We start from the raw sequence: 18489 nt of genomic DNA, 5'->3' as shown, positions 1-18489 counted from the left end.
ATTTTCAAATTACATAAGACCCACAATCTACAACAGGCATTTTGTTTTCTGTTTTTTTTGCATATAATTTTCTGGAAGATTTTTCCAGATTTGTGTTGCACAGAAGCTGAAAGCTGCTTCTCCTTGTTCGGTTCTGATGCAGAGCAGAACCGGAAGACCTGAGAGGTCTGAAAGGTTGATACAGCAGATCTTTAATGTATTGTGCTGATAATTCAGTGAGTTTTAAACTAACAGAAGTATATTAACATCTGTTCTCTGAGCTGCTGGTAATCCCTGTAAGGACTTTAGAACTGGGTGATGTGCTTTATCTTCCCGGTTTTGGTCAGAACACCAGCAGCAGCGTTCTGGATCAACTGCAGCTGTCTGGTTGACTTGTTAAGACACTTTTGCAATAATCAATGCACCTAAATATATGCATGGATGAGTTTCTCTAGATCTTGCAGGAAAATTAGTCCTGTAATCTTGGAAATGTTCTTCAGGTGACAGATGGCCGACTTTGTAGCTGTCTCTATGTGACTCTGAAGGTTCAGGTCTGAATCCATCAGTTGAACCAGGTTTCAGCCCTGATCAGTAGTTTGTAGTAGCTTTGTGCTGACTCTGGGTCGTTCTTCTTTAGGCCTCTTTAAGACAATAACTTCAGTTTTGTTTACCAGCACTAGCCAAAACAAACCCAGCTGGGATCTGCAGCAGCCGTGAAGGACTGAGGGGTAACTCGGGTTGCGTCCCCGACCGGGACCAACCCGTGGGGCCAACGTTGCCTCACCCCGCTGGTGCCAGGCTCTGTGCTCATCCTTGGCTTGGTTTGTCACGCTGTCCCACCGTTGGCACGGTGTTGCTAGCTGCCAGTCACAGTTGCCCCCCTCCCTTCCAGGCACACAATGGCAATAGCATGACTGGCGCCGGGCTCAAACGGCCTGTTGTTAATGAGCAGCGCCAACAGAAGCCACTGCTTGTTCTTCATTTGCCAGCGTTTTAATTATATGGACAGCGCTTCCATCAAAGCCGCATCGCTCAAGTTACGCCCTCATTGCTGAACTCTTTCTTTCCTCTGTGTCTCCAGAGCTGTATTCATTAGCAGAGTAAGCAAACAGAGAGAAGAGAGAGAGAGAGAGAACAGGGGCTGTTGTCTAGAGAGAATAGTCTCCTTCTATATCCAGATGGGTTATCAGTGGGATAATAGGCCCTCATTGTGATAGATTGGACTCCTCTTGCCAGATAAAATGTCTGTATTGTATTGTGAGGAAATATCACCACAGGCGTCACCTGGGAGGCTAATAAATAGGCATGGATAAACGCTAATAATTCTGCTTCGACTTGCAGAGCCGCGAAAAGATGAGGTGTAATACTCCAGCACAATTAAGACGATGTTAGGAGGGTTGTGTTTCACAGCAAACTATATTGATTTAGTAGGTCAGGCATTATACGCAAAGGATTTGTCAATACGGTTTGGCCGAGCAATGAAATACTCAAATACAGCCCTGCTAGGCATTCTCCAGTAAGTGTTTATACATAAAACTGTCCCATTTATTGAAATGTGCTTCCCTTTTTAGCTAAATCACAAGGAAGTTGGCATATTTATTCCTTTATATACATCTGCGTGAGTGTATCTGGGAGCAGCCATGGAGAGTCCCCGGTGTCAGGGGTTCCAGAGTACAGAGACCCAATCAGTGCTGGCCCGATGGTTAATGGATGGATGGCCCCCAAAATTAATTAGCCTGACTAATGTAGTGTACACTTAATTACACCGACTGCCTTTTGATTTATAGCCGGCGAGATCCGGCAGCGCACACACATGCGAGCCGCGGTCGGCCTGAATAAGAGGGGGGAGGGATTGTTTTGCATTTACAAATTTATTTAGCAAGTTTAGGTTCAGCAGCCAGCACAGCGGCCGTCGACGAGCTGATGAACTGCTGGTGGTTTCGGCTTGGGGCTGAAGGTAACAAGCATGGGGTTACATTTCCCCCCCATCATTTACTTTAACCCCTTCGTCCATGAATTATGATAACCTCACTCAGCCTTGTTTTTCCAATTATCTTCAGGATTTTTTTAACCGTGTTAAATAATAATTTATCACATTTTCACAATGCAGAGACGTTCATTGGGCTCTGTTGATATCATCTTCCTTATTTCACTTCCTTTACCCTACCTGCACTCCTTTATGTCATCTGCTGCATTTCAGCATTATAAAATAAATAATAAAGAAACTGTAACTCACACAACTGAACTAACCAGCAAAAAATGACATTTGTTTAAGAGGTTTGGTTTTACAGAAGAAACATTTGCAGCTGATCAAGAACTCTTAATACCCAAATGCTCCCAGATATGGTTAAAATTTCAGGCATAGCACTGCCAGTGATGTCAACTTTAATGATTAAATACTTGAAACATAAAATCTATCCTTAAAACAATATTTTTAAGTGTTTAATCGTATCAATTTGGTGGACGGAAGCACGGACGCATTTCTGTCAAAACATTTTTTAATTGGTCTGATGTAAACCTTTAATCTTAAACGTTGAGTTTTTATTCACTGTAAGCAGAAAAGTCTCATAACCAGAAAAAAATTGGTTGAAAACCTCAGTTTGTGTTTAATTATCAAACTCTCAGCTGGTTGAGGCAGAAGGCTGCTTTTTCTGAGCTGTGGCTTCTTTCTCCTGTTGCCACATGCTTGCTTTGGAGGAGAGATTGCTGCAAAGTCAATAACTCGATGCAGCTAGCTGGACTTCCTTAAATGGATTGCATTTTACAAACTATCACCTTAAACTGCATGTTACTGCTCTGTATAATCAGTAAGATCAAACTGAAACGTGTATAAAATGAAAACCCCGACAATTCGTAGTTCAGTCTTTGCAGATTTCTTCATACATCTGCAATATTTCAAAGCAAAAGCATTTAGGGAAGCTGAAATACTTTGTTGCAATAATACGTGAAAAACAGCCAATGCAGGAGCGCCATTCATTTTCCTTGGAGTGGAAATAAGGAAGACTGAAGAAATTAGTTTTGCAGTAGAGCTAAGATGGTTTCCACTGTGTGTATTAATGCATACTAAGCCGTAGTTAGTGTTTGATTTATTAAATTGGCAGTTTTAGGCTATTTTAGAATCAGTCTCAAGAATTCGTAGATTACATCAATTCATGGATGGCTGCGCTCATAATCCACATGATTAAACAAACAGGAATCTGTCTTGACGAATAGATTGATTTGATTTTATATTTCTGTGAATTAACTGGATCTGTTTTCCTATTAAAGGACCTCGGGATTGTAAATTACAGTTATATAGACTGAATCTCCTAAACAGTTAAAAGCAATGCATGACCGAGTTAAGCTGAAACATGACATTCATGCTAACCCATTTCTAATCTTTACACTAAAACTGCTTGCTTTATCTGTCCTGACATTGTCGTGTGAGTGTGAGTGAGTGTGTGTGTGCTCCGCGGTGAGAAAATGAATGATCTATCACAGTGGTCTGTCATTACAAGGCATCTTACAGCATTCATTTTCAGCAGGGATAGTTGAGGGCCCCACCTTTAATTTCATGCTGCTCAAGCGAGAGAAAGGACACAGGACAAAGGAAGGGAGATTGATGCCCGGTCCGGCCCCTCCCGCCGCTCCGGCCTCCGCCTGCAGTTCCTGCTGATGCCGACAGGGGGACGCTAATCCAGTAAGTGAGAGGCCAGCTGAGCCTAATGAAATCTGCCCAACAGATCAGCCTCAATTAAAACAGCCCCGCACCATGTCCGGGCGACAGTAGATCAAGTCGGCAATTAACCCCTCCCGCTGGCCTCTATCAATCCTTATATTGGAGCAAGCCGGCCAGCAGCACACAATCTCTGCAGATATTAAATTTACATTCTATTAAGTTTAATTAGGAGGGATTTTAAATATACTGGGAATTTGGGCACGGGGCCCCGAGTCTGTCATCGACGCGGCTGATTCATGGCCACATTCAGGGAGAGGGGGTACATGCACATACCAACACTCTCCCTGAAACACATACTGCTGTAATTTCTTGCCTGAAGCGTAGAAAGCCAAGAACAAAATGTGTATTTGTGTATAAATGTCTCAACAACAGTTGTAAGAGCTGGTTTACTGGCTGAGAGTCCAAACTTGTGATTTAAATTTGCATTTCATTTAGGCTTGCAGGCGTTTGTTGCTCCACAACGCTCTTAAGGTCCCATAACAGCTTCTGCATGTTCATGTCAGTGACTGCAAGACTGCAGAGCAAACCCAAATCATGAACCCTTCACACTGCAAAAACACAAACGTATTTTGGTCTAATTTCTTAGTAATATCTTAGTACACTTGAAATATCTTACAAGTAACTTTTCAGCGAGATACAGAAATTTGTTTTAATTGATCTAAAAAAGATCCACTGGCAGATTATTTAACTTATAACCTGGGAAAAATTTCTTATGAGTTAACTTGCCAGTGGAACTAGAACTTTTTCTTCAAGATTAAGAAATTATTGACTTAAAAAAATCTCCTACATCTTGCAGAACAGTAACAGTAACAGTCAGTTTAGTTTTGTTTTGCAAGCGTACCGAGATATTTACTTGGTAAAATTTTGAGTTTTTCACAGCTCACTTCCATGCTTCACATTTGATTTGAGGTGTTTGTGCTGACTTGCTGAGTTGAATTGCCCACAAACATGTTGCTGAATATTAGAGCCAAAAATCTCTACTTCAGTCTCATTTGTTTAAAGGAAGATGTTCCAGAATATGTGGATTTAATTCAGATGACAGTCGTAAAACGCAGAGTTGTGCTTTTCCTAACTTTCTTCTTTTACTACTCTCCAGTTTGCATTATTTGCAGTTTTATTTTTTTTAACTGTTAAGTGATTTTCTGATGACGCTAAATGCCAAAGCAGTGAATGCTGCCAATGAATCTGCCTGGTTTCCTTGGATAGAAACGTTTTAAGCCAATTTGAATAATTAACTGAGCATAATGCACCATTTGATAGCTAGGATCAATAGGAATGTGGGATGGTGACATTTGTTGTGAATTGGGGCTGAATAAATAAACTGAACTGATCTGAAACTGAATTGCAGCCATTGTCTTTTTCTAGAAAAACCTTCCCCACAAATCATACCTATTAAGTCTTTTTCTGTTAATTCATGAACTTTTAACTTTTAAGACTCAAACTAAGACTTGAAGATGAGCACACAGGTGTTATGTTATTGCTGCACATTGTAATCCCATTCCCATTGACTAAAAATTCAACCAATTCACCAGGAAAGTAGTCAGTAGATTTATTTTTAAATGACTACTGCTTAGTAAAGAGAGACACTTTAACATTTTGATGTGGGGTTTAGAGGACGGAGTAAATGGCTCTAAAATTGATCAAACAAACAAATAAAGCTAAGCCAGATTTTAAATATTGGATTTTCTTTATAAAAGGGCAAAATAACTCTATTCTGTGGAGAAAAGGAGCTATAAAAGAAATTAAAACTGACTTCTGAGCAAATTAAACTAAAAAAAAAAACAGAAACTAGTGAAACTCACTGCTTTAGAACTGATTTGTTTTTAACAAGTCTTTTAAATGGAGGCTTAAGTACATCTCAGAACCCACATCCTTTGTGTTTGTCTTCATTTGTGCAAACATCTATAATAAACAATGGCTTATAAAGAACTGCAATAAATAAAACCGGTATCAGAAACATCTGACTTCTTTTTGCTTACGTCTTTACTCCAGCAACAATAACTGGCTTAATTTTGGCTGAAATAGGACAATTTAATGAGACTTTAGAGCATGCACATGAGTAGGTGCTCTGCAGAGCATCCCAGATTCACACTATATGTTCAAAAGACATCCTTTGTGATTTCTTGTTTTAATCAGCAGCGATGCAGAGCGTGATCAAGCCGAGGCATGATAAGACCCATGGGAGAGGAAAGAGGAGGCCGGTGGGGCCTGGACCACCTCCAGGCTGCTCAACCCCAGCATTAGTCTCCACGTGGCTGTGTCTTTTGTCTGCCAGTCAAAGGCCTGCTGAATGGGGGTCAATTGAAACCAATTCCCTCTGTCGGACACAATTAATGGGGTTGCCTGGGCTGGGGGAGGGGGGCAGCGGCTGCAGGTCTGTGGTTACTGATCCCGGCGCACAAGCATGTCGGGAATTTGCCACCTGGAATTTGTCTCCTGACAATAACAACCCCACAGCCTTTCACATCCAGCTCCTTTTAAGCGATAGACCCAAACATTTTCCTGAGCCATCCGTCGCCTCTTAATGCAGGAAAGATGAGGACTGGATAATGGTTGTGCAAAGTGAAACCATCCATAATGAAGCAAAGGTAGAGAAGAACGGAAAGAGCATAATCATCCTGACTGTTCAATTTTGCTCCTGTAGGTACATCACAATATCACTAAAATATAGATTTATTTGACCTAAAAACCATAACTATGTTGATTGCACACAATTATATACTATAGTTGTTTAGTTCGGTTAATTGTGGTGACTATGGCTCATGCAAATGTAGAGGCGTGAAAAACAAGTCAATAGTAAATAAAAACAATAAGTAAGAAAATAGGCACCAAACATAATTTTTATTTTTGTATCTTTAATTTCTCATTGTAATAAGTTCTTTAGTGTTATTTTAGTTAGTCCTATGCAATTCCACACACAACCACTAGGGGCGCTGCCGCGTTGGTGGCATAGATAAGACTGAACACACAAGAAGAATAAATCTTCCGGTTGAATGTGAAGGAAGCTCAACATGTGTCTCGTCTTTCTCATACCACAGCATTAAAGAACTATGGCCAACACAATCATGAGGAAAACTGGGCACTTGACACCGACACGCTTCACAAGAAAAAATAACCACAAAGGGTAATTGATAAAGCAGCGGGCTGTTGACAAAGTCCTGTATCCAAGCACATCACTGCCTACAGTCAACACAACAGACATTTTATGGTGCATTTTATGTCTATAAAGTGTGGAGACATGTAATCGAACTCTAATGCAGACCAAAAAAGCGGATTCTGGTCCGCCTAAAACCCTCGGCCTCTGTTAGGTTGAAGTGAACTCTAGCAAGGTTAGAATGCATATGTGAACACCAAGCGGACCGGAGACCGCTTCAAAAGCAGGAAGCGGACAATTTGCAAGGCATTCTGGGTAAATATAAACAAAACAATGCGAGAGTCTAGTGCTAGCAGAAAAAATAGCTTGTAGTTTTTTTTGTTGTTTTTTTTTTACCAAAGACAAAAGAGAAATCTTACAACCTATAAAATCTCAAAGCACTCCATTTTTGTTTACATTTCGTAAAGAAGGAGGTTGTTTTTGGTGTCTTCTTCAGATGTCTTTATGTTGCTTCCTTCTGTGGTTCTTGGTGCAGCGCCACCACAGGCGAGGTGAGGAATTGGTTTTCAAAGAGTTTGGTTGGTTCGATCCCGAGCAGTGTGAAAGCAAAAGGCACCAGATGAAAATGTAACAAATGTACCTGATACTTGGTGCATTGATGCAGTAACTCATGCAAAGTAAACACTGACCAAATATTTATTACTTTTATTCAACATTGCTAATTTTCTGTAAAAGAATTTGTGGTTTTATTACCATAAAACATCAATCATCAACAGTTATAAGATATAACTATTATAATTATGTTACTCTGTATATGAGCTTCACTTCTTGAATTGATTTACTGAAATATGTTCGCTTTTTGATTATTTTCCAACTGAGTAAGATGCAGCTATATTTTACTGCCTTTTAATGATTCCAGACTGAGATACAAAGACAATAAAGCAATAAAAAAAGGACTCCCCGACACTGAGAAAGAGAGGCCAACCTCCCTGTGTCTGAATCAATCTGCAGATAAGTATGGCGGATCGATCCACCAGCAGCCCATCTACAGCTAAGCACTTCAGTGGATGTGCACTAATTGTCCTGTTGACATTAATTGTCATTAAAGGGCTGAGAACGGCCTCCGAGCTGTGAGTTACATCCTGCGGAGAGGTTCCAGCCCATTTGTTTATCAGTGACATCACAGCTCTCTTGGCCGCTAACACTCGGGTTGCAGCTGGGATCAGACGGGCCGATCCCAGCGTGGGTTTGTGAAGCTTCTGAACGGATGACATCATCAGCTGTTGTCCTCCAATCAACTGCCAGTGTTTTAGCAGAGGGGGAAAACTGACTGTCCAAAGGCACTTTACCTAAATCTTTTTTGCTCAGTGTTTTCTTGTTACAGTTCTTGTGTTTTGACTTTTTTAAAAATGAAATATTTCAGTAAAAGGAGGAGCTGGACAATACCAAACTGTATACAGTAGTTCAATATTTAAGGATTTATATATTGCTTAGTTAAAAATAAGCAGCCTGACTTGTTTAATAACCTTTTTTAAAGCTTGTGTTGATTGTAATCAGTCATCAGTTGGGAGTTATTCCTCCCTTGGACTGCATTTATAGATTATCCCACTGTGAACAATCCACAGGAAATGGGGTTCGAGTTGTTCTGACCCAGCCACGTAGCTGTCACCATTTGGTCTTCATCAAACTTAATAAACGTTTTACTTCCTCAATTTTTCTTTTTCCAAGAGATCAACTTTGACGACACAATATTCACTCACTACCCAGAGTCTTCATCATCGGTGATGAAGACATCACTAATCTGAGGAGTACAGAAGGGCAAAATGCGTATTAAAATTTGTATTGAAAGTTAAAAAAATGAGGAGGAAAGATTTCAGGATAATATAATCCTTTCTTTTCAGCTTATTTCACCCAGAACTAGAGATGTAAATCTTTCAGTGTCTAACTCTGACTTTTAGGGTCTTGATTTGATTAAGAAATTATTTTTAATTCAGAAACAAATGTTTCTATTCACTCTAAAATATTTAGTTTGAATTACGTGACAAACATTTGTTTGTGCATAAAATCCTGTAGCTTAAATTACCAACACTAATTTAGTTTACCAGTCAGGCTTTTTCTAAAATGAAAAAACAGCATTCAAAATATAATTTTACAAAAAATTAAGCAGACCAAAATTGATTCAGAATTGCCAGGACTAGGAATTGAGATTTTCCATACAGATTTTTCTTCTGCACCTCCATCCAGAAACCATAAAAATGGCTGCTTTTCGTAGTTTTTAAAGCTTCAAACCCGACATCCTTTATCCTAGAGAGCCCTGATAAGATATCAGCATAATAATGTCAATGTGGCAACCTAAATGTGTGCCAGGTGACATGTAACTGCAGACTCCTGCTACTGAATAGCCTCAGTGTTTTTCCCATCTGCGGGAACAGAGAGCGTTCTTGTATTTATTATCTCCAAAGCAACACACGTTCATATGACCAGCAGGTCCATGTAATCCGATTACAACCCCAAAATCAAATATTCTGCACTAACTCCAAGGCGATGAATCAATGCCCCCTGATGGAACGAGGAACGCCTCGGCTCAGTCGGTCATCCCCTAGTGGGCGGATGACAAACTACAGTAAGCTTCCTCTTCTGTGCCTCAGAGTGAAGTGCTTCCTCAGTCATTTGATTCCTCCACTGAGGGAGCTTCCCGCTCCTCTGAATGGGGGTTCTAGTTGAAGCCCACACCTTGACCAGTAGTCCCGCTGATTCCAGGACCATTGTGGCGGAAAAGAGCGACTCTCCCACTCTGTTATCATCGGACATATTGCTGTCTGCGGTGGGCTTTTATGACTTGTCCCACCCCCGGCCATCTACTCATGGACAATGCAGACTAGCTGCACTGCTTCAGTTCTCAGTGGCCTCATTTGCAACGAGAGGAGAAGGGAGAGGAGGAGGAGTAAATGGCACCATAACATAACAATACACTTGGAGACTCAGTTGGCAAACACAGCTGGGGCTGCAACAGTGAGGCGTTTAATGACTCATAACTCTGAGCCGACCGCACACAACTAAAACCACTTTTACTATATTGCAGTTGCCCTCTAATACACGCTCTACATCAACATGAAGCTGGCAGCACTTGCTGTTGCCGTTAAAACACGCATGTATAACAAAAAGGACACTAACCTCGAATAATTCCCTGGTGTCCAACCTGAAGTTAAAGTCCCCGAAGAGGAAAAATGGCAGCTTCTCGTGCTGCTCGTCTGAGATCCTGCAAAACAATCCAGCAACAAATCAACCCAAAGAAATGATCTTAAAAAAAAAAACTGAACAGGCAAAGCAACTTCACAGCCATCAGTATTAATTGTTGGAGACTTTTAATTGGAGGGGGATTTGGATCATGAGGGTTACAGCTCCACCTGGTGGACTCAACAACTTCCTTTAAGGGGGTTAGTGTTTTTTACTTGTTTATTGTAAAGATGTCTTACAAGCTTTAAAAAGATTTGCTGCGTTGCATCTTATTACAAAAATCACAGGACAATGATGCTAAGTGTCCTCCACTCATATTGGTGCACTGTAAAGCAGTAGCAGAACTAAAAAAATAAATAAATAAAATCTAAGTACAAAACTCAAAATTTGACTTTGAGAGATGTTATACAGTGAAGAACAAAATAATGTAGTTGATTCTCCTTTTACAGAATCATAACTAAAATTAGACGTGTAATTTTTAGTTTTTTATTCTGTTCCCACTTGGTGAAACAAAGACACAATCAACGCTCTTTACACACAATAAAATCACCTTTAAATTAATCCAAAAAAGAAAATCGACAGAGCAAAACATCAAAAACTGTTTCATGTTGTTTCCATCTCTTTGTTAACAAGGAGAATCATAATCGGAGGAAACAGGAAACATTTACATGTAGCAATGTTTAACCTAAAAATAAGGAATTTTACAGAAATAATAAAAGTAACATTTTCAAACTTTACATATTTCATTATTCACTTTACATTAGATACACATTTTCTGGCATTATTCTCCCATTTCTCCCAAAAGCTATAAATTAACCATGGTCACCTCATTCCATTCGCAAAGCATTTTTAATGAACACTTTAGTTATTTTTTTATTTTTATAAACAGATCTGAGAGTTGATTTCTACATCTCCATTATTCAACGTGGAAAAGACAAGAAAACATCTTCAGAAGTCAGGAAATGACAGGAAAATAGCTCATCACCTCAACTTGCCAACATCTACAGTTAGAAGAATTATTAACATTAACAAACTTCAGGGAGACCCAGACAGGAAAATGGGGAAAAAAGGCAAACCAGAGGCGCCTGACTCCAGTCCAAAGAACTGCTGTCCTGCAACATTGAGATGCAGCCCTTCTCCAACAGACCAGACCCAAATAAAGAAGAAGGAATTAGTCAAAAAGTTATGAGAGAAATGGAGCAGGAGGTAAAGAAACTCTCCAAAGCTCACTGCAGCAAAGAGCAACATCCTGAGCGTCACCATAGCAACCAGCTGACTGTATCTAGAGGCAAATTAGCTGTTTATAAGTGACGTGATGGTGATTGCTAAACTCTTCAAAAATGTGTGCCGATCAAGCAGATCAGGTAGATGTGGAGACTAACAGTAACTGTAAAGCATGGTGGAGGACCAATGATGCTGTGGGGATCTTTATAATTCAAAACCTGCACAGCATTATGAACCATCTGAAATATGAGGACATGTCTTACAAAAACCTAATGCCCTTTGTTAGAAAATGGTTTGTCACTGGGTTTTTTTTGACATTGTGATGATCAGAGACATGAAGCTGAATTAGCAAAGAAATGGACAAAAACACAGAAAATTAATATTCTCTAACCTCAGTCTTCACAGCCAATTCATCTCTGAATACTCTAACATTTTAAAATGTTTCCGACTAGAGAGGGATGAGCACGTTTTAACACCAAATAGGTCTTTAACTGTGGCATTACTAGAAATTATTTATCACTGAATATGACATTTTTCTGCACTTATTAAATAAATAAAATCAAAGTTGGAATTTTTCCACATTTTTTGATCTGGTAATGTGAGTTTAAGCTACTGCGATAAAAATCAAAACATTTATTCCAATTCATTTTATGAATCACCGAGAGAGAAACCACATGTGATAATATGTTTTTTTGTCATTTTCTGCATTTGTAAAGCTCGTTTTTGTCTGAAGGAGAATCAAAACTTATTAATTATCCTATAAAACTCAAAATCTTGAGGAAAGAAACAAATTATTTGCCCATTAAGATTGAGATTAAACCCCATGTCTGTGTAATTTTATTCAGATAATCTAGTTCTGGAAAAGCTCAGGGGCCTTCATGTTCTGCAACAAGTTCCTTCATCCTCTGGGATTTGTCTGCGGTGCATTTCCCATCCATGCAAGGCGTCTGAGTGATCACGCAGGACAGTTCATTAGCAGCTGACGCTAAATTAATAATCCTCCATAGTTGCTTTGAACGACAGAAAATTCACTTTGCTGAGCTGATCAAAGGGATGGCGAACTAACATGACTCGGTTCGGGTCGGCTCTAAAGCTCGGCAAAACAAAAACGCTGGGAATTTAGGTTTAAGGAATTATCCTCATATCAAGTTTCCCCTGCCTTTAACATCATTACATTGAGGATTCTGTTATATTATCATTTCTGTTTCAAGCCAAACACATAATATTACACTGTTGGAAGAACTTGGTGTCCCAATTAAATCACTTATATAAAATTTTAAAGAAGCAGATTTATTTTTAATATTTGAGTCATAAGGAAGTGCATAAATCTTCCTCCTCATCCATGCAACTTCATCAGAGTGCCAGCATCCCACCGCTTTAAAAATACATAATAAAATTAAAAAATGCACCTAAGCGACATATAATGAACTCCTATGCCTCATCGCCTACTTAGAAGTGGCTCTTCTACTGAGCAGAGATTGGAAATTAAGGTGGATGTAGTGCTCGCTCTTGTTTAATTAATGAGTCAGGATGCTTGGCTCACTATCTCTGCTAATCGTGCGAATAAATCTCGCCGTTGACTTCCCAGGCGCAGATAACAATATATTTATAGGGCCGTAAAGAGAGGAGAAAGCCTTTCACTGTGGTGGGTCTCAGTCTGACCGGCTGTCGCAAAGTCCGGCGGCGAGGAGGTGCGAAAAGGTTTCACAGAAAAAAAAAAGAAAAAACCTCTTTCGGTTTGATATTGCATTGGATTAAACAGAATCTGGTTCATTTTCTTTTTTATTTCCTTTAACCGGTTCAATAAAAACTGAGAAAACTTTAATAAATCAGTCCATTCTGGATGACTGTGGCTGATGTAACTTTGTTTTAAATACATTTTAATTTTGTTTATTCAGTTTAGGTTGTTGTAGATTTTATCTCCAATTATATAAAAACATAAAATCAATCAACAATATGATCATTTAGATTCAGTTAAATAAAGTTTAGTGAATATCTTTATTAGTTTGTTTTAGATTTTTATCTAGTCACTTTTTTGTTTACTTAGTCATTATTTGTTTTAGCAATTTCCTAATTTACATATTCTGTCTTTAATTCTATTTATTTACTTTTATATTTATTCAATCTTTTATTTATTCAAATGTTTTATTTATTTACATCACATTATGTAACATTTTCCTGATTTACTCATCTATTTATTTTTTCTTCAATAAATTCTGTGCATTTTAATAGCCAGCTTAATGGGTACAAATAAACAACTTTACAACACTTAACTCTGCAACACTAATCATTTCTTAAAACTAATTTAGTTTCATCTGCATAAGTATTTTAATGGGGGGTCATTTTTTTATTTGAAGCAATATTTTTTACCAACTGATATATTGATTGTTTTTGTTTCAAAAAATATTTTACTCAACTTTCAAAATCAGGATTTTTTGAATTCAGAAATAATCCCAAACATCCGTTTAAGTTAAAATGAAAATACTAAATAGAACACAAATGTGATATTTATAGACCAAATATTTTAGTTATTATTTTACAGTCAACACCTTCATGATTCATCAGCCACTGGAGTCCAGAGAGTGAGGTAAAACATTTTCTGCAACCTCGACGTTAAAACCTACTGACTCTATTACCACAGTAATACTGAGTGTTTGTGTGTCCTGCAGCTCATTAATTAACTCGGACTGGTGTCATTTACGACTCGACATGCTGGTGCTAAGAGACTGAGCTGTATAGAAACACTTTATCCAGCCAAGCCAAGTAGAGGGCAGTAACACGGCTAATAAGACGTTCTTATAACCGTGGGAACTCAAACACGCCTCGGGTGAGAAGAGAGTTTCATCTGATCCTTTAAAAATAGAGCAAAAAGTCTGAATCTGTCTATTGAGACCAGGAGTGGAAAAGGAAAGACCGATAAGTAAACGGGTCAAGGAAGGAAACAGTCATAAGTGAATGTTTCTCCACAGCTTGCGGTCTTTCTCTCGCTAACAGGCATGTCTAATACCCGCAGGCTGGCTGTTTTGTCTGCGGCTGCGAGGTTTCAGCCACAGGTCAGAAGGTAACACTCTGTTTACACGATCATTTCCTAAAGCACTCATGGTGACCCGCCGCTATGAAAGTTGACTTTTTTCCTTGGCCATTGTGGAGGGTCGAAGAATTGCAACATTAGCTACAGCTACTAGGCATGAAAGGAGCCTGAGGGTGGGGGGTCCAGAGCTCAGGGGTGCCACCCCTTCAAACCCCCTCCCAATTTGCTGACCCTCACCCTTGGTGGGGCCCCTCCATTAGCCTCGTCATCATAGTCCATTCAGGCAAACTGTACCAGTGTCAGTGACATTTCCCCACAAAGACACACTCCTTTGCTCAGTCTATAAACATGCTTTCTCCGGGCCAATTCATCGCACGGTGACACCCATGAAAGAGCCTCTTCACGGGGCCCCGTTCTCACTGGGGCCCGGGTTGGGGCCTTCCACAGGCCTTCCGAAGGGCCACACAAAGATAAGGGTCAGACGTTAATTTATTACATGGCCCAGAACCTTGCTCCCAGGCTCCTTTAACCACCACCACAAAAGCAACCAGTGCATCTTCTCTCTTTCTGATTCTAATTCTCTCTAACATGCAAACAAACTATCATTAAAATAAATAAACATGCATTTAAAACTGAACATTTCAGAGTTTAATATTACCCTTGCTTATGACATATAATTCTCCTTGAACTCGCCAAGTCCCTGTTCTCAAGCCCCAATCGCTCAGTGGCTGCTGGTCAGATTATATGCTGATGACTGACAGCTATACTGAGCAATAACAGGAGGTCTCTATGGGATTATGAGGGAGCAGCGTGGGGCCGTGTCACGATTACACTGACAAGCTGACCGACCATACGCTGGCAGATCAGGTTCTGCTTTGCACATAATGGCCCAGTTGAACACCGTCAGCCATTGTAAGTAAATGCCGAGACTTTGGGAGAATGTTAACATTGTGAAGAATTTGCCAGTGACGTCTTTTTGAATGGACCACGGTTGGCCTCCGACAGGACCTTTGACATCGCTGGACAACCACGGCATCGCCCCGCAGTTAGCCACCCATCTCCTTAGTAACGCCCACCCCAGTAAGAACACCATGCAGGAAAGATGTGGTGTGGGGGGGGGTGCATAAGTGGACAGCGGTCACACAGAGGTTAGGGACCACTCAAGAGACGGTCCAATTGAGTAAGAGACCAGGAGACAGGTTGTTAGACAATATAAGTCTCCAAAGATATTGATAATACCATTCTGGCTCTTCAAATACATGCTACACAAATTTTGTGTTACCACAATGGAATCATCAATGATTTTAGAGATATCACCGATAATTTTGCAGATGGCTATAAGGCGATTTCCAAACAATCTGATAGATTATTTTCATGTGGTAAACATTTGTTCTGATTGAAGATGCCCCAGCAAATTCACCTAAAGACCATACTGGGCATGCTCAGTGCAACAGCTCCATCTCAGACCAGCATTTTAAATGTTTAGGCTTCCAAAAACCAACACCGGCTGGTCAGAAGAATCAGAACCAAACATGGAGAAGCAGCATTCAGTTTCTATGCTACTTTAATCTGGAACAAACTTCCAGAAAACTACAAAGCAGCTGAAACACAGAGTTCCTTTAAATCAGGGCTAAAAACTTACCTGTTTAAAGTTGACTCATAATAACTGGAACACTGATCAATATACTGTGATGAATATTTGCTTGACAAAAATGTAATATTAATTGCTTGTTTAATAATTGGTGACTGTACTTTTTTGATGATGTAAAACCACTTCAACTGCCTTTTTGCTGAAATGTTCTGAACAAATAAACTTGACTTGATTAGAACGGCTCCATCTGACACAAACTTTGACATAAAATAAGTCTTCAACATAACAATGATCCCATCAAAATAGATAAAAAAAATAAATGAACCAACATGTTTCAACGGCCTTGAAATTGGGCCTCTGTCTCTTTAAGAAGCTCCTACTCTTTCCAACACTCCACCTTCAGCAAGTCATCACAGCAGTGCTCCTCCATTATGCTGTTTACAATCGTTCTTAGGAGCATTGGACTGAAGTAGTTTGCATGATGAAGTCAGCAAACTTTCAGTTCCACTTGGTGTTTGCTGATTATTGCTGCCGCTAGTCTGAAGGAGCTGAGAGAAGAAGGCGGAGCTTTGTGAGAGCAAGTGTTTAAGCACATCTGAATGGTTGCCAGGGGAGATTCAAGGACTCCTCAAACATGCAACAAAGAATCAAAGCAACACTCAGGTATGTTTTTGATGAGGGAATAACTTTAAAACATGATATAAAGCTCCAAAATGTTGATTTTACATAATCTGCTCATCTTACTGTAAAGTATAACATCGCCTAGAAAGGTGCACAAAAAATGGCAAAGCACATTTTTACATGAGGTTTGTCCATTCTGGTTTATTTTTTCTTGATTGAAATTCCATAAATGCATCTGAAGTTTCATTTGGATATTCTTGTAGAAGTTGGTAATAAACACAGAAAAATGTTACTGATATGGATTTAAGACATCACAAGGTGTAAATTTAATTGGAAATATTAGCATAATGTCTGCAGAGACACCTTGAGAAGCTCCCTGTGGCTTTGTGGAAGACCTGCTTGTGATTATCCTCTCCTCCCTCTTGCTGCTCAACATGTCTATTGGCTGGAGACGAGCCGGCCTCTCTCGGCTCTTTCAGCCTGTTGTTCTGGGAAAAGCCTAAAGGGAAACATTTAGATTGGAGGGCTCTTTGAGACGCTGTGACAGTTGACTGATGACCCTCCATAAAATGACAAAGCATCGCTGTGTGGTGGCCAGTGCAGCCCACTGCCTCCCCATGGGAAACTAATTGCTTTGAATTGTTAACGGCAACATTATTTTTCTGCCAATCATTCCTTTTCAATGGCCCCGAAAATGAGCATGAAACAAGTCTTTTCAGCGAACAAAACAGTTAAATGTCCCCAATGTTGATCAAATTAACTTCAGCACTGTGACAATGGACTATATTTGTGCGAAAATAATGGTGCACCACAAAGGAAGCCTTTATACCAGGATTTCACAGTTGTAATGTAAAACTGTTCTCCCCTGAACCAGACCAGCCACTCTGAATGGGGCTTGGAAAAAGAAACAAACTTCAACACACAAAAGAGATTTTTTTAAAGGAAGATGGAGGAAAAAAGTGTTGGTTTGATCATTTAACAGCCAAAGTTTTTCACCAAACAGAAAAATCTGAGGTTTAGCATCACTGAAGCAAAAAATGAGATGGATTTTACATGAAGTTCTTCTTGCTGAAAAATGTAGTTAAGTTCAGGTGTTTATCCCATGTGATAAGGTTCCTACATACAGCCACATGTTCCACATATTATGATTATTCCAAAAAACAGAGTTATAGCAAAAACTGCAAATTGTTTTATACATGCAAAACATGTTTTTTTTCCCCGTTTTACGTGGTGATTTCCAGAAGGGAAAATATGTCCAGTGTATTTTCAAAGTTACTGCACAATTTTTGGAGTTTGCATGTTATTGCATGATATAATTTTCATATCTAAAACATACCAGGAAACATTTTGCATGTGAAATGTTTGGTCACATGTTATTACCTGAGATAGTTGCCTGATGCATGTTTACATGTTACTACACAGTATAATTTACATGTTAAATATGTGGGGAAAATTCCAGTCAAATTCTATTAATAACTTCATTAAAAATGACAAAAGCAGACACACACTGCAAAAACACAAAAGTATTTTTGTGTAATTCCTAGTGCAAATATCTTAGTACACTTGAAATGAGACAAAACTAACAAGTTTTCAGCAAGAAATATGAGCTGGTATAAGTAAATAATTCCTTAAAACTGAAGAAAATGAACTAGTTCAACTGGCAAATTATTTCACTTATAAGAAGACATTTTTCCCATGTGATAAGTGAAATAATCTGTTAGTGGAACTAGAACAAACAAGCTCCAAAATGCTGCTGAAAAGTTACTTGTAAATTACTTTTGTCTTATTTAAAGTGTAATATGTTCACAAAGAAACACCAAAAATAATTTGTAAAATGTTGTGTTTTTGAGTGTTGCAACCATATTTATGTTTAATTAAATACACCATCAGACAAAATGGGAAAATTGTAGAATTTGAACTTCCAGACTTGTGTAAGTATGGAAAACCAGAACATTCATACTCATGCCTGCTTTCAATTTATCATTTAAAAATGG

The 18489-nt window shown here is 39.2% G+C and overlaps 1 protein-coding gene across 1 annotated transcript in view; it reads right to left on the bottom strand.

The window, feature by feature from the left end:
* inpp5a (inositol polyphosphate-5-phosphatase A) overlaps nucleotides 1-18489 on the bottom strand; it is a 158994-nt gene that overhangs the window by 41716 nt on the left and 98789 nt on the right. Inside the window, exon 9 of the mRNA XM_088013192.1 lies at nucleotides 9966-10050. Coding sequence (XP_087869318.1) covers nucleotides 9966-10050 — 85 coding nt within the window. The remainder of the gene's footprint in view (nucleotides 1-9965; nucleotides 10051-18489) is intronic.

The sequence above is a fragment of the Poecilia mexicana genome, unplaced genomic scaffold, assembly GCF_051168715.1.
Source record: "Poecilia mexicana isolate PSO_F unplaced genomic scaffold, ASM5116871v1 scaffold_15, whole genome shotgun sequence".
In the NCBI taxonomy this organism is placed as follows: domain Eukaryota; kingdom Metazoa; phylum Chordata; class Actinopteri; order Cyprinodontiformes; family Poeciliidae; genus Poecilia; species Poecilia mexicana.
The sequence above is the reverse complement of the archived record's forward strand: the minus strand, read 5'-3'. Positions and strand labels throughout refer to the sequence as shown.